At 45.4% G+C, this 18116-nt stretch overlaps 1 protein-coding gene across 1 annotated transcript; it reads left to right on the plus strand.

Moving 5' to 3' along the window:
• Positions 1-14101: 14101 nt before the first annotated feature.
• LOC309558748 (uncharacterized protein) lies at positions 14102-15423 on the plus strand (the record flags this gene model as incomplete). The annotated part of the gene is made up of 2 exons (XM_082261795.1): positions 14102-14536; positions 14617-15423. 2 exons carry the CDS (start codon positions 14102-14104, stop codon positions 15421-15423), a joined length of 1242 nt encoding a protein of 413 aa, XP_082117921.1.
• Between the last annotated feature and the right edge of the window lie 2693 nt (positions 15424-18116).

The following is an 18116-nucleotide window of genomic DNA, read 5'->3' on the forward strand; positions in this document are numbered from 1 at the left end:
GGTCTCCCCAGGAGCCTGCAGTCACTATATCTGGTCTCCCCAGGAGCCTGCAGTCACTATATCTGGTCTCCCCAGGAGCCTGCAGTCACTATATCTGGTCTCCCACAGTACACAGAACATGGAAATGCAATTATTTTAGTAAATATAGACTGCTAAATACCTTTTCTCATCAGCAGTATATTGAAGTCTTGTGACTTCTATCAGTGTCTGGTGAAAGCTTGTATGAGGAGCTTTCATTCTCCTCTGACTGCCCTTTGAGGACTGTCTGGACAGTGCTGATTGGTCTTGTGCTGATCCCATGCACTCTCCCAAGAAAAATACAACTCTCCAATAATACACACCAAACTGAGCAAGTGCAGCTTCCCCAAAAGGCTATGTTCTATCAAGAGATATATTGGAGACAGTGGAAGAAGGGGAGGATCAGAGAAGACAGGATCAAACAGGCTTTTTACACAATGCCTCCGCTGACACCCGCTGCCATCCGTATCCGATCCTGTCCGTGAAATCTGGACGGATGGAAACCCTATTTTTCCATCCGTTCAGTGATCGGAGCGGATCGGTTGAGAGCGGATCCATCTGATCCCCCATAGAGGGCAGCGGGGGCTGAGACACCTCCCTCTCCGCTCTGCAAGCGGAGACGGAGCTGTCATCCGCCGGCTCAGCGGGGATCGCGGATCGATCCCCGCTGAGCAACACGAACCCGCCTACGGAAGCGGACCGTGTGAAAGAGCCCTAAGACTGTTAATATATAAAGGAGGGAAAAATGGCCGGAAACTCAGAACTTAAACTCTCAGTGGCCAAGCTGAACAATGACAATTATCAGCTATGGAAGTTTAAAGTGGAAATGCTATTATCTAGAGACGACTTGTGGGAGGTTACCACCACAGAGAGGCCACAGGACAATAATCAGGACTGGGACAAGAAAAACAGACAGGCACGGGCCACCATAAGCTTACTAGTGGAGGATGATCAGCTCATACATATATGCCATGAGGACACAGCGAAAGGCATGTGGGACATACTAAGAAGACTGCATGAAAGATCCAGTTTAAACAGCAAGCTGTTTCTATTGCGGAAACTTTACAAAATGAGACTTAGCAGAGAACAGGACATGCAGGAGCATATAAACGCAATGCTGGAAGTGATTGCGCAACTCAGATCAATTGGGGAGAATATAACAGACAGCCACGGAGCAGCCATGTTGTTATGCAGTTTGCCCGATACATATACTGCACTGATCAATGCACTGGAGACACGTCCTGAGACAGATCTGACGCTAGCATTTGTAAAAACCAGGCTCATAGATGAGTATCAGAGAAGAAAGAAATTAGTGCATGACTCCACAGAAACCGACACCAGAACCGCTCTTAAAGCTACAGACGCAAGGTTACACAGGAAAGAGACCAGAGTGTGTTTCAGATGTCACAAACAGGGACACATAAAGAAAGACTGTACGATATGGAAAGCAGAGCAAATAAGACAGCGTCCCTCTTATGCTAAACAAAAGGTCAAAGCCACAATCAATGATCCATGGGAAGGAAACTGGAATGCCACATTTAAAGTGACAGGCAACAATAAATGTCAAGGCTGGTGCATCGATTCGGGGGCAACCAGTCACATGACGAGTGATAGAAGTTTTTTCACAGAACTTGATCTGAACAACAAAGAAACGATTTATCTTGCAGATGGAAGCAAAATACATGCAGAAGGATATGGGCATGGAACCCTTGTATGCCCTGATGATGCGGGACACAACCTAGCCATACCAGTGAAAGATGTGCTTTATGTTCCTAATCTAGAAGGAGGACTCTTATCTGTGAAGCGTCAAACAGCCAGAGGACTCACTGTAAAATTCCAAGGTGACAAGTGTTCAATCCTAAACGGCAAACAGACAGTAGCAAGTGCCAAGCTGGATGATCATCTATATCACCTCGACACAGTGAAGGAAAAGGTGAGACTATGTACACACAAGCACAATGACTGTATACATATATGGCACAGACGTCTAGGTCACAGATACCCAGAATGCATACAGGAACTACAGAGGAGAAATTTGACAAGGGATCTAACAATATCCCCTTGTTAAAGTTAGTCAGAAGAGTGCTTCAAGACCACTTGACTTAGTTCACAGTGACGTGTGTGGTCCCCTAAACCCACCTACACCTGGAGGCAAAAGGTACATAGTGACTTTCATAGACGACTATTCAAGATATACAGTCACCTACCTAATGCAACACAAGAGTGAAGTTTTTGACAAATTACAAGACTATATAATAAAGACCAGTAACAAGTTTCAGAGGAAGCCTCTCATACTTCGGAGTGATAATGGAGGTGAATTCACAGGATATAAGATACAAGAGTACTTAAAACAGAATGGAATAGAACATCAAAAGACAGTCCCATATACACCAGAACAAAATGGAGTAGCTGAAAGAAAGAACAGAACTCTGTCTGAAATGATCAGATGTATGCTGACAGACTCTGGACTACCACAAAAATACTGGGGTGAAGCAGCTATGACAGCTACATATTTGCAGAACAGACTTCTTTCCAGAACAATAGAGAAAACTCCATATGAACTTTGGCACAATGAGAAGCCAAATGTAAAACACCTAAGAGTATTTGGATGCAAAGCATTTATCTACATACCGGAAGAAAAACGCACCAAACTCCAAAACAGAGCATTTGAAGGTATCTTCGTTGGATACAGTGACAATGTCAAAGGTTACAGAATCCTTGATCCCAAAACAGACAAGGTTACCATTAGCAACAGCATAACTTTTGTTGAAGATTTAAGAGACAATGTAATGACAACAGTAGAAGCAAGAATAGAAGAGAAAACTGACATTGACCAGCCTATCTCTGTAACTCCTGAACAAACAGTTGAAGTGAGTGCAGACTCTACCAGTACTGAAGAGCAGACACAAGAAGGCTCAGACACAAAACCGAGACGTTCAACAAGAGAAAACAAAGGTAAACCACCTGTACGTCTCTCATACAAAGCAAGTACTGCCAGTATCAATGAACCCGCAACCTGGGAAGACATATCTCAGCTTTCAGAACAAGAAGCAAGTAAATGGATAAAGGCTGCTGATGAAGAGATAAAATCCATGCATGACACTAAAACATGGACACTTACAGAACTACCACCCGGAAGGAAAGCCATAGGCTGTAAATGGACTTTTAAAGTGAAATGCAATGCAGATGGCACAATTGAGCGATACAAAGCAAGACTAGTAGCCAAGGGCTATTCTCAAAAATATGGAGAGGACTATGACGAGACATTTGCACCAGTAGTCAAGCAAACTACAATAAGGACTTTACTGACAGTAGCCGTCACAAGGAAAATGCAAGTGAAACATTTTGATGTGAAAACCGCGTTTCTACATGGCGAGCTTACAGAAGAAATTTACATGGAACAGCCGCCAGGGTTCAAAGATGAACAAAAGCCAGACCTAGTTTGCAAACTTCACAGGAGTATATATGGTCTAAAGCAAGCAGCCAGAGCGTGGAATATAAAAATAAATGAAGTGCTTACACATCAAAACTTTCTGAGGAGTAAAGCAGACCCCTGCTTATACACAAAGAAATTGGCAGACAGATGGGTCTATATGCTTATTTATGTGGATGACATCCTGATTTGCTTTGAGCAAGAAGGGGATGAAGCAGAAATACTAGAAAAACTAAATCAGAACTTCAACACCAAAGATCTTGGCAACATAAAGAATTACCTCGGCATCCAGATCGAGAGAGAGGAAGATGGCAGCTTTCTTCTGAACCAAAGACACAAAATACAAGAAGTAATTGAAACATTTGGAATGGAAGACGCCAAACCAGTAAAGTCTCCTATGGAAACCAACTACCTAAAGGAGATGAATTGCCAAGATAAACAATTACCTACTAATACTCAATACAGGAAGGCAATAGGGAAATTGCTGTATCTTACCACTGCTACAAGGCCAGACATTGCAGCAACTGTTGGAATCCTATGCAGAAAGGTTTCGATGTCAAGTCAAAAGGACTGGAATGCTGTAAAGCGAATAATTCACTATCTAAAAGGGACTTTGCACTAGAAGCAGTGGCGGCTGGTGCTCAAAATTTTTGGGGGGGGCGCAAAAAGAAAAATTTGCGGCAAAAAATGCGGTAAAAAATTGCCTGACTTTGACGCCACACAAGTGTTAAAGGGGCCATGAGTAAAAACACAGATGTCCTGTATGATTGCACAAGAAGATGCTAAGGGGCAATGCACAGATAAATGTATACATGGCACTAGAATGGTATACATGGCACTAGAAGGGTATACATGGCACTAGAAGGGTATACATGGCACTAGAAGGCAATACATGGCACTATGGCACTAGAAGGGTATACATGGCACTAGAAGGCAATACAGGGCACTATGGCACTAGAAGGCTATACATGGCACTAGAAGGGTATACATGGCACTAGAAGGCAATACAGGGCACTATGGCACTAGAAGGTTATACATGGCACTAGAAGGGTATACATGGCACTAGAAGGCAATACAGGGCACTATGGCACTAGAAGGTTATACATGGCACTAGAAGGGTATACAATGTACCATGTAGTGGTACAATGTAGTGCCATAGTGCCATGTATTGCCTTCTAGTGCCATGTATACCCTTCTAGTGCCATGTATAACCTTCTAGTGCCATAGTGCCCTGTATTGCCTTCTAGTGCCATGTTTACTCTTCTAGTGCCATAGTGCCATGTATTGCCTTCTAGTGCCATGTAGTATACATGGCACTAGAAGGCAACACAGGGCACTATGGCACTAGAAGGTTATACATGGCACTAGAAGGGTATACATGGCACTAGAAGGCAATACATGGCACTATGGCACTAGAAGGGTATACATGGCACTAGAAGGGTCCCTGCCGTACCTTGAGCCCTCTGATCTCCCCTAGATGTAGCTGCAGCCTCCTATTCACCTCCCGAATCAGATTGCTATAAACCAACATCGCACTCATCTTGTCAGCCTCTGCCCTGCGGAGCCGGACGATCAGCTCCTCCACTTCATCAGCTCCTCATCAGAAACCTTGGCCAGGTCTTCCACCGAACTTTCCCCAACAACCTTGGACATCTTTGCTGCTCCTTCTCGGCTCCCCTTTACCAAACAACTGCCATTTTGTCCGGACTCCTCTCTGCCCAGCAGGGGCAGAACTTTTAACAGAAGCACAAGCACTGCAATGTGGCTCCACTTACCGGCGGTGGTGGTCTCTGGTCTGGATGGATGGACGGATGGATCCGATTCCGGTGACTCCGGTCTCCTCTCTCCGCTGGTGCCGCCGTCACTCCCGTCTCCCGCCGTTACCGTCCGTCCACTAGACTCGGTGGTGCGGCAGCGTGACTGACGCACGCGATGTGACGTCAGCGGGGTCAGTATGGGGCCATGGGATGTCCTGGATGATGATTGGTCCAGGCTGTAGACTGGACCAATCACAGCCAGGATATCAGAAAGTGGGGGTGTCCAATCGCAAAGACTTGCGCCCGGGTTACGCCCCCAGAAGGCAGCCAATCTGCGCCTCTTCTGGGACGTAAACCCCACCCCCCCCCACCTAGCCACCAGTGCTATCACAGAGGCCGGCGAACCCAATTTTTTTTTTTTACAACTTTATTTGTTCGCTTTGTAATTTTTTTTTTCTTTTTTTTTTGGGGTAGGGGGGCGGCGCCCTGGCGCCCCCTATGCACGGGCCGCCACTGACTACAAGTTAAAGTTACCAGCATGCGATGAAAGCACCTTAACAGAATATGTGCATGCTGACTGGGCAGGAGACACCAGCGACAGGAAATCTACCAGTGGATTCTTATTTTTTCTGTCAGGAGGTGCCATCAGTTGGACTAGTAAAAAGCAACTCTCTGTTTCACACTAGTAAAAAGCAACTCTCTGTCGTCTACTGAAGCAGAATATGTTGCTGCAGCGCAGGCAAGCCAAGAAGTTATATGGCTGAGACAGCTATTAACAGATTTGGGTCAACCACAGTTGGGACCAACAGAAATCTATGAGGACAATCAAGGATGCCTTGCACTTGCGCGCATGGAAGGAGTTAATTCAAGAACCAAGCACATTGATGTGAAGTTCCACTTTCTTAGGGATCTTCAAGAGCAAGGTCTTCTTGAGTTACTTTATTGTCCCACCGAGGATATGACAGCAGATATCCTTACAAAGCCTCTGACCGCTGAAAGACACTCAAGGCTTACAAAGAAGATGGGTTTAATAGACTAATCCTTAGCTGTTGAGAAGGGGTGTTGGAGATACAACAGCTTTCAGCTTAGCAGATAGGACAGTAGCTGTCGCTAATGCTAAGTGATATGCTATGCATTTTCTATGATGTGTATTTCCTGTACACTGCACTGTACTTGTTGGTTATCTTTTCCTGTTCTGTTGTTCTTATTACAATGAGGTGACATCTTTGATATCTGTGTAATGTTCCAATAAAGAAGCCAGTTCCTGTTTACACCACAATGTCTGATCTGAATGGACTCAGCTGCACCCAGTGATCGCACTCTGCAACAATAAGTTCATCCCCCTGCCCCTCTGCTGTTATACAGGCCAGCCAGCCTGGAGACCTGACTTTTCTATCCAGCAGGTAAGCAACAGAGCAAGGTTACATCCCTGATCCCTGCCCCCAACCTGTGATTGGACAGTGAAGGAGCAGAAGAAGTTCCCCTCTCTTTCTTTCTGTCAGCATATCTGATTGACAATTTGTGCTGCTCCACCCTCCACCAGTATAAATAGGAATTGAAGCTCCACACAACTGCTGAATAGTCCAGATAAATGTTTTATTCTAGTCAGGCGAACAATCAAAAGGTTGGTCAATGCGTTTCAGAGGTTCAAATATCCACCCTTCATCAGTGCAAGGAATAGAAGACAACCAGGGAAATTCATAATGCGTGTCTAGGATACTTTTTAGCATGCTTTTTTTCTCAGAGAATAGGTGCAGGTACTACCCCCCTTCCGTGTCACCTCTTCTTTCCACCCCCTACCTACATCTACATGAGGACCTTCCCATGGTTCGCCCCCCCTACCCACCTCCTAGTTATGCCCCTTCTAGGGAATACAGAACAAAGTATAATTTTGTGTATGGAATCAATTTGTATGGAAATTTGTAAATGGTAACAAGAAAAGTTGTCAAATAGATCCCACAATCCCACCGCAACATAAGCCCCCCCCCCCCTCCCTGAATGAAAATAACCCCAGCAACAATAGACCCCTGCCAGCTGCAATACATCTCCCAGCAGCCAGCATCAATATGCCCACAAGCAGCCAGCAATAATAGACCCCTCCCTCAACAGTAGATCCTTCCCAGTAATAACTGACCCCTCAGTAACAATTGACCCCCCCCCCCAGAAGCCAGCATCAAGGTGTCCACGAGCAGCCAGCAACAATAGACCTCTCCCAGCAACAATTGACCCCCCAGCAGCCAGCATCAATATGTCCACAAGCAGCCAGAAACAATGGACCCCTCCCTCAACTGTGGATCCCTCCAAACAACAACTGACCCCCCCCCAGCAAGAATAGATCCCTCAGCAGCCAGCATCGATAGACCCTCCAGCACGTCCCAGTACCCCCTGCTCTTACACACTGTACATTCAGTGCTGGAGGTGCCGGAACTGTGTTGCCCTGCTTTCCCTGAAAAAGCCCTAATCTTTAGAATTCTGATGTGCCTCAGCATGGTAAATGTTGTGTGGAGGTGCACTGAGACCAGATCGTCCATACAGATGCTCCAACTGCACTTCTTTCCTGCCGTTGCACCCGCCAGACAGTGCAGCAGCGGGGTGTTTTGTACTTAGAGGGGTGAAGCCCGATGAGGTTTCAGTACTTCCCCATCAGGTCAGCTCCTCTTGTGGTTGACAGCAGGCAATAGGCAGATCCTTAGCCAATACATAGCCTTCTATTGCCTATAGAATCACCCTACTGCCTGCTGGTAATTACAAGGCAAGAGCGGACCTGATAGGAAACTAGTATCTCAGCTTCCTCATCAGCCTCCACCCACCCAAGTTTGAGGATCTGCACGAATCTCATTAGCAGTTAGTTTGGCGGCTTATTTATATTTTAATATTTTACAAAAAATATACACCAATCAGACATAACATTATTACCCCTGATGTGTAAACTCAATAACATTGATTATCCTGTTACAATGGCATCTGAAAGTAGGTGGAATACATTAGGCAGCAAGTGAAGTCCCTGAGGTTGATGTTAGACAGAAAACAGCAGAAAAAATAGGCAAGCGTAAGGATTTGAGCGACTTTGACAAGAGCCAAATTGTAATGGTTGGATGACTGGGTCAGAGCAACTCCGAAACTGCAGCTTTTGTGGGATATTCCCTGCTTGCCGTGGTCAGGACGGACCACAAGTGGTCCAAGGAAGGAAAAACAGTGAACTGGCAACAGGTTCATGGGTGGCCAATGCTCATTGATGCACATAGGAAGGTAAGGTTGGCATGTGTAGTAGTCCTATCCAATAGAGGAGCTCCTGTAGCTCAAATTGCTGGTTCCGATAGAAAGTTGTGAGAACAAACAATTTCCGACACCTGTCAGGGTGCCCATGCTGACTCGTGTCCACAGCCAAATGCACCTACAATGGGCACATGAGCATCCGAACTGGACCACAGAGCAATGGAAGAAGGTGACCCAGTCTTATGGATTTAAGGTTGGGCTGAGGAACACAATGAGTTTAAGGTGTTGACTTGTCCTCCTCTTTCTCCAGATCTCAATCCAATCAAGCATCTGCAGGATGTGCTAAAAAAACAAGTCTGATCCATAGAGGCCCCACCTCGCAACTTACAGGGCCTAAAAGATCTGCTACTGACAGTTTGGTACCAGCCAGATACCCCAGCATACTTTCAGAGGTCTAGTGGAGTCCATGCCTCAATGGGTTACGGTGGATGGTCATAATGGTTTGGCTGATCAGGGTATATTATATAATATATTTTAAGGAAGCTGAAGATCCTTTGGACTTGCTCACCAGAACGCTTAACCAGTGACGGCCTGTCCATTGGGGGCGCAGGGGCGCCGCCCCCCCATCCATGCATCCACCATCCATAATCTACATGCAGGGTGCTGGTCGCATGGATTGCAATGGGTTTTTTTTTTTTTTTAAGCACGTTTAGGCTTCAAAAAAGGGTGGGCTCGGGCGCAGAGCACTGCGCCCTGAGCCCACCCAGTTGTGTGACAATAGTGAATGAATATTCGCTATTGTCACACGGATCCTCCTCCTGGCCAATCAGGAAGCGGGTCCTGAGACCTGTTTCCCGATTGGCCGAAAGGAGAAGCCATGCCATTGGCCAAGGAGGAGGAGGTAGGAGACGCAGGAGACTGAGGAGAAGCCGCCGCCGCTGCTGCTGTTGCCTGCCTACCCTCTACATCAAAGGTGTCAAACACAAGGCCCGCGGGCCGAATGCAGCCCCCCAGGCCATTTCATGTGGCCCTCGCACCTCTCCTGCAGCTGCGGCACCCCCCTTGTCTCTGCCCCCACCTTGTCTCTGTAGTTGGCAGCAGAGAGGACAGAAATCATTTTCCAAATCCTGCACTCCTCTGTGCAGCCGCAGAAAGGCTTATCCCCCCCCCCCCCGTCTCAGCAGTCCGCAGCAGAGAGGAGGGCAGAACCCCTCCTACAGATCCTGCACCTCTCTGCGCAGCCGCAACACCACCTTGCCTTTGCCTCCCCTGGTCTCAGCATTCGGCAGACTCTGGAAGCGGACTCCAGCCCTCCTCTGGTTCTCCTCCAGACCCTGCACTTCTTCCCAGATCCACCCTCATCTTCTTCCTGGCAGCAGCAAAATGTAAGGGAGGTGCAGTGTGATGTAAGGAAAAGTGGGTGACTCTTGACTTCTGATGGTGTGGGGGCTCTTGACATCTCATGTAAGGGTGTAAGGGGGCGTGGGGTGCTCTGGACATCTAATCCTACAGATATAACCGGCCCTTTGAGGGCAACCATAATGCTGATGCGGCCCCGCAATGAAATTGAGTTTGACACCCCTGCTCTACATGTTCACAGTGAGTGAGCCCTAGAGGCGTGCAGGCTGGTGTGGTCCGGGGGTATGGTCCATCTGCCACCGCCCATGGTGGCACCAGCCGCCACTGCACTTAACCCAAGATATTTACAATGTTGTTGGATAGCAACAACAATAGGATAACCTCAATAGGTCCATTGTTATTTTTCCACTTTCCTAACCCCCTCTTCCTCTGGTGTCAGTGTCGCTGTGGGGGGGGGGGGGGGATACAACAGGCTGATGCCGAGTCAGATTCAATGACTTACGCTGCTTGCATTTCAAAATACCGTACATTTCATTATTTTTTAATCAATTCATAGCTGCAATAATATGTGTATTCTAATATCAGCCTGGGGGTTAAGCCAGAATCCTATTGTAACATAAACGCTTGTCATCTCTAGGCCGATTTGGTTCTGAATACAACGATCAAATTATACCGTCTTGTAACAATGATATTTGTCTGGATTAAATGCCATATCGTTTTATTTCCTGACCTGTCTAAATAGTGCGGAAAAGTTGTTCCCACGGGGTGGTGGAGGCAGTTCTGCCAGGCATTGCTTATGCTCTTTCATGCAGGAGAAAGCTCGCTCTGTGTTTATAAATCTCCTTTTCCTCATCTCATTTAATGGATCTCTGCCTGACTACTGAGCTTTTATTTTGAAAGGTAGTGTCTTGATAATAGCATAAAAAGTTATTACAAAAAAAAAAAGAAAAAATAATTTTCACCTTGGTGCTTCACTACACCGAATCAGACAGAATTTAATAATGAAATATGCTTTTATGAAAGAGCACGGCCCAAACAAAAACTTTTCTTTCATTTATTAACAATTTTTTCCCAGACGCTGAAATACTCTTATGCAAAGGAGCTGACTTTTCAAAGGCATAGTCCACTCTGGACATGCATTATATTACCAAAAGTATTGGGACGCCTGCCTTTACACGCACATGAACTTTAATGGCATCCCAGTCTTAGTCCGTAGGGTTCAATATTGAGTTGGCCCACCCTTTGCAGCTATAACAGCTTCAACTCTTCTGGGAAGGACATCCACAAGGTTTAGGAATGTTTGACCATTCTTCCAGAACTGCATTTGTGAGGTCAGGCACTGATGTTGGATGGAAAGGCCTGACTCGCAGTCTCCGCTCTAAAGCTGGATACACACTATACAACTTTTGTTGGTAGATTTCCTTTAGATTTACCTTCAAGTATGTAGTGCAAGGGCCTGCCTCATTGCATACAAATTGAAAGTGTTTAGGTTTGACCTCATATTATATGGTTTTTGTAATTCTAAAGGAAAAAAATCGACAGAAAATTGTATAGTGTGTATTCAGCTTAAGTCATCCCGACGGTGTTCTATCAGGTTGAGGTCAGGACTTTGTGCAGGCCAGTCAAGTTCCTCAACCCCAAACTTACTCTTCCATGTTTTTATGGACCTTGCTTTGTGCACTGGTCATGTTGGAATAGGAAGGGGCCATCCCCAAACTGTTCCCACAAAGTTGGGGGTATGAAATTGTCCAAGATGTCTTAGTATGCAGACGCCTTAATAGTTCCCTTCACTGGAACTAAGGGGCCAAACCCAACCCCTGAAAAACAACCCCACACTATAATCCCCCCTCCACCAAATGATCTGGACCAGTGCACAAAGCAAGGTCCTTAACCTTCCTAGCGGTATTCCCGAGTGTGGCTTTGGGTTAAATTTCAGTACCAAAAGCGGTAACCCCGAGCCACACTTGGGGTACCGCTAGGAAGATCGCTGAATCCGGGAAGAGAGGGTACTCACCTTGTCCCTGGGATCCAGTGATGTATCCCGGCGGTGTGCGGCGGTGGATCTTCCTCCCGATGCTCTGTGCCCCAGCGCTCGCAGGGGGGGTGGAACTGGCGGCAAATTCAAATTGTAAAACACACCAAACACACTGATACATTACAAAATAAAATAAATTCACATTAGTTTGCCCCCCCCCCCCGTGCCCTTTCCTGCAGTTTTACTGTACTTTTTATGTATATATGCATATATATATATATACGTATATCTATATATATATATATATATATATATATGTATACACACACACATATATATATATATATATATATATATATATATATATATATATATATATATATATATTTATATAGATATATATATAAGTATATATACAGTATATATATACACATACATACATACTTTAACTTATTTATAGTTATTTATTATATTATATATATATATATATATATATATATATATATATATATATATTATGATTTTGTGTTTCAAACTTTATCATACCCGAGATGTTATAAAGAAGAACGCACAGTAAAAAAAAAATCATATGTAAATAGTTGGTTTGGGCTGCTCGTTCTTAAGAATTACATGCAAAATAATTGTACCGCTTTCAGCACCTAAAATCGTAAAGATTCATACCGCCAGGGAGGTTAAGACTGGTGAAATGGAAGCCAGTCCAGTATCTGGATATTGCCACACCACCGCTGTACACCGGCTTGTAAAAATCTTTAGGACTCAAATAAAGATCACAGATAGCATACTGAAACACGTTTTATAAAACCTATTTGCGCAATATAAAAATAACTTACAAGAAATATAAGAGTTTTCGGCTTGCAGGACAAGAGGCTCTTCTGGGAACGCCGTCTTGCGTACGTTCCACGGAGGACAGAAAGTGACGTCAATGGTTCAAAGCAACTGGAAATACGTCAACGCGTTTCGCCCCACCTTTCAGGGCGTCATCAAAGGACATAATTTTCGGTACACCAGCTCGTTCTCTCTCTCTCTCTCTCTTTCTATATATATATATATATATATATATATATATATATATATATTAGAGCTGCACGATTAATCGTATGAAAATCGCGATCTCGATTCACCCCCCCTGACGATCTGAACCTGACATATGCTCGATTCTTTGCATAGCTAAGGAAGCAGAGAGAACAGCTGTGGAAAAAAAAAGCCTCCGCAAACAAGGCCCCGTTCACATAGGGGCGACGCTACTTCGCACCGCGACCTCCGAGGTCGCGGTGCGAGCAGCGCGCCGCGACCTCGGAGCGGCCGCCACGGACTTCATAACATTGAAGTCTATGGCGGTCGCCTCCTGGTCGCCCCAAAGAAGCTCCGGACCCTTTTTCTAAGTCGGAGCGACTTGTGTCGCTCCTATTAGAACGGGTCCGCAGCTTCCCTATGGGAGGCGACCTGCGCCGACCTGTGAGGCGACCAGGTCGCCTCACAGGTCGCCCTAGTGTGAACCCGGTGTTCCGTGAGAATTACCTACCCCGTGAGAAAAACCTACCTACGTCACTTCCTGCCAGTAACAGCGGAGCAGCGCAGCAGTGCGCATGCTCACAGCCCCGGAGACCTAATGGAAGAGCTGAGGATCAGACTAGTGCGCATGCGCACTAGTCTGAATTGATCTCGGTGTCCGTGAAAAAAACCTACCGACGCGGCGGTGACATGAAACAGCTGTGCTGCACTATGAGTCATCTCCTCTCCTGTCCCTGTCGCTTCCCTGATCTTGGCTAGTAAATATAAAAGCGGCTGGCAGCTCCGTGATTTATCTTTTCATACAGCCGCCGCCGCTTTTATATTTATTAGCCGAAGGGAAGTGACCGGGACAGGAGCGGAGATGACTCATAGTGCAGCACAGCTGTTTTAATGTAACTGCTCGCGTTACACACACTGCCGTAAACCGGAAGTGACGAGGGTAGGTTTTTCTCACGGGTAGGTAATTCTCACGGAACACCGGGACTAATGCCTCGTACACACGGTCAGATAATCGTACGACATATCGTTCGAGTAAAGTAGCATGCTACAAAATGTCGAATGCAACCATGTGTACTAACCATATGATTTCTGTCGTACGATTGTGTGAAAGCAACCAGAATGCGTAGCCACGTCTTGGAAAGTGATGTCACATACGTCACATGCGCGTGACCCCTGTATCTGACACGCCTCTTCCTCTTCCGTTCTTCCGTCTGTATTTTCGAGGTTATCCGTGATTTTCTTCCCCGCGTTTAATCGTCTTTTCGCCTTTATTCGCACGTTCTCCGAAAACGTAGAAGTATTCGTGACGGAATGCATGACACCGTGCTTCCAATTACCATCTTGGGAGTAGTGGCTATCTTCAATGTAATGAACAGGAAGAAGCAAAAAAGGAAGACATGGTCCAAGCAATGGTTGCGTGACCGCCAGAAGTACTCCCACATGTCTCTGCTAAAACACCTGAATGAGAACAATCCAGACGACTACCGGAATTTTTTAAGGATGAATGATGTCTGTTTCCAAAATTTGCTGCAAGCCGTCACACCATTCATCAGCAAAAAGGACACACTAATGCGGGAATCTATAAGCCCAGAGCAACGGCTAATTGCTACTCTCCGTTACTTGGCAACAGGGAGAAGTCTTCAGGACCTGAAATTTTCCACAGGCATTTCTCCACAATCACTTGGAAAGATAATCCCAGAGACCTGCAAGGCTATCATTATGGCATTACAGCAGGAATATATCAAGGTACAGTCAATCTTTTGTATGCTAATGTGCAGCTATATGTTTATTCATTGTATTGACCCTCTTCTCAAATTAACTTTCAGTTACCCAGCAATCCCCATGAGTGGAATGAGGTCGCCAACAATTTCCAACATCATTGGAATTTCCCAAATTGTGGTGGGGCCATTGATGGCAAACATGTACGTATAGTGCCACCTGCAAATACTGGTTCCTTTTTCTACAATTACAAAGGTTTCTTCAGTATTGTGATGCTTGCTGTAGTTAATGCCAACTACGAGTTCATGTATTTAGATATTGGCAAGAATGGGCGGAACTCAGATGGGAGTATCATCGATCAAACAGAGTTCTACAAGCGTCTCAAGGAAGGGAAACTCAATCTGCCATCCTGCGAGGAAACCTTTGAAGGCATGAACTTCGTATTTGTAGCTGACGACGCGTTTGCGCTTAGTGAACATGTTATGAAACCATTCCCCATGAGAAATTTAACAAGACAACAGAGGATCTTCAACTATAGGTTGTCCCGGGCACGCAGGGTTGTTGAGAACGCATTTGGCATACTTGCAAATCGATTCCGCATTTTTCTGACCTCTATCAATTTAGCGTTGTATAAAATCGACTGCCTTGTTCTATGCTGTTGTGTTCTGCACAACTATCTAAGAAGAAATGCCCATGGCTACATGACACTTGTGCCTTCTGAAAGAGAGCCTGATGATCCTTCATCAATGCCAGGGAGTACCATTCGTGGAGACAGCCATGAGCATATTGATTTACTAACTCCCCTAAACAGTGGATATCCTAGACTTCCCTCACAAAATGCACGGCAGTGTCGACTGGATTACATGGAGTATTTCGTTGGTAGGGGCTCAGTTTCCTGGCAGGATGACAAATAAAAGACCACTGGACAACATAAAGCTAATATTATACATATGCAATATGGCAGGCTCCTTTTTCTGTTCTGCATAAAAAATTGATTGTTGTTATTTTTAACATAACTTCTTGGTTTATGTAGTTGTTATATGTAATTAAAGTTACATGTCTATAATAGTTTGGGTTTGCAAATTTGCAGAATAAATATGTCCACTGTATCTAATAAGTTTTTTCTTTGTTTTCATTATAAACAGTGTACTTTTTTACTGTACTGCAGCATTAAGATAATGTTCACAAATAGCTTATATTATAAGGTTCTATAACATGTCTTCATCAAATTCGCAAAAGAAGCACTTTATACAAGTGATCAATGATTATATTCAAGAAAATAAAGAAGCAAAGATTTGAAAAAATATAAAAGTTTTATTTTAAGCTAACATGCTTTCCAATATAAAAAAGAAGAATCAGCAGCTATGATTTTCCAGGAATCAACCCTATTGGGCCATGATGAACCCTCTTTTGGTACTGCACTGGAATGGTATTGCATGGGTCTTGACACCTTTGCAATACCACTGAAGCACCATGTATCAGTTCACACGGTCACACTGCGATCTAACATTGATTCCCCTAATTTTTTTCAAGATTGCAGTGTGAACAATTGTGCAATGTGCGTGCAGTACAGACAAATACAGACGAATGCAACCCTGAACTTTAGGTTTCCAAAAAATCAACATAAAAAAACAACAAAACAAAACAATTAGCCCCGGTTCACACTTGTGCGTGTGCGGGGTTCGCATGTAATGTCGGAGCGCACTGCTCCGACATTACATGCGATCGGCTGTGCGGTGCGAGTTTAGCCATAGAGTTTGTATGGCTAAATTCTCACCGCAGCCACAGCAAACACACACAGGGACCCTTTTTGGCAGCCGCATCAGGATCAGATCGCACAGCAGTTCACACTTGTGCGATCCGATCCTGTGCGAACTGCACGATCGCACTGCGATATGCGATCAAACTGGGGGTGTCGTTAATATTACATTGACACCCCCAGCGTATCGCATATGGCAGTGTGAACTGCCGGGGGTGCGTGTGTGATGCGGGAACAGGCTGCGAGTTCGCAGCCTTCACGCACTCGCATAAGTGTGAACCGGACCTTATTCGACAAAAAACAAGCAAGGAAAAAGCACATCAAACATGTGGCTGTAATTTGGCAAATATGTCTATGAAGTACTGTAAACGGCTCAGTAGACATGTAGCTGCATCCTTGATCTTCTGGATGTCAGTACATGCTGAAATTAACTCCCTGGATATCTGTCCCACCGTAGTAGCATCCAAAACAGGTTCTGTAATAAAGGAGAGGTCTTGATTACTAATAAGATGTGAATTTGTAAAGACCACAACAACTCATTTCATTTCACTTGTACGTACGTGTGCTAGTCACACTCTGCAGAGTATCCTCTGTGCTCCATGTGGGCATGTCACCTGTCCCCTCCATTATGGTATCCCATACGTGTACCGGAGAAGAAACACTGTATTCCTGCTGCACTGCTTCGACACGTAGGTCATCTGTAAAAATAGCATAGTTTGCTTACAAACATTCTTTCCCTATGTACAAATTTCTCACACTTTATAACACGATTTACGGGTGATAGTGATCTTTCAGCATCATGACAGGATGACCTTGTTGTCATTGCAAAAAATGTTTGCAATTGCACCAGCACCAGTGGTGGCTGTCAAAATGTGACTTTGAGGTTACACAACTATGAAAGGTGCCTTCAGTAATCAAGGTACAGTGTGCCCCCATCAATGCAGAGTGACCAGTGAGCAGTGCCCCCATCAATGTAGAGTTAACACGTTGTGCCCCCTTCAATGTAAAGTGACCACGGTGTGCCCCCCACCACCGCCGGACTCGAGTCCACAGTCCCGCACAGTGACAGGAAAGAGGAGGGAGACACTGAGTCTGAGGCAGCAGCTGCTTGAATCACTTACCTCCTCACGATAACTGGACCGACTATGCTGCTCTCTCCTGCTGATGGCGGGACTAGGATGAGGATCGGTGTGACAATAGCGAATTTTCATTTGCTATTGGCACACAATGGGTGGAGTCGGGATGCACTGCTCTGTGCCCCGGCTCCACCCTTTGCATCGCCCTATTAGAGCCTCTGGCTCTAATCAGATAATGATAAAAAAATCCCATAGAAATCCATACGTCCGGCGCCCCTGCATGTAGATTAGGGGGCCGAACGCATGGATGGGGGGGGGGCGCCCCTGCGCCCTCAACACACCAGCCGGAAATTACCAGCACACATACATACATACAATATATATATATATATATATATATATATATATATATTGTAACAGGAAGTCAGCTAAATCTGGGAATGTAGTCACAGGAAGGAGATACATTTCCAGCTGACTTAGAAAGTCCATTAATTAATTTAGGGTGTTGGCTACAGAGCTAGCCAGCAGGAAGTTGAAAGGCCTTCAGCTGTTCAGAATGAGGAGATCAAGGCCTCTATAATTTGTCCAGAGAAAATCTATTGAGTGCTGCCTCCTGTCGCCGTGTAGGCTGGGAGAGGAGGACAGACATATGTGTACCTCCCGAAGCTGGTGGGCATGGGAGAAGGACTGCTGCCGCCTGTCGCCGTGTAGGCTGGGAGAGGGGGACAGTCGGATGTGTGCCTCCCGACAAGCTGGTGAGCATGGGAGAAGA

This window comes from Pelophylax lessonae (assembly GCF_965119305.1).
Source record: "Pelophylax lessonae genome assembly, chromosome: 6".
NCBI classification, from domain to species: Eukaryota; Metazoa; Chordata; class Amphibia; order Anura; family Ranidae; genus Pelophylax; species Pelophylax lessonae.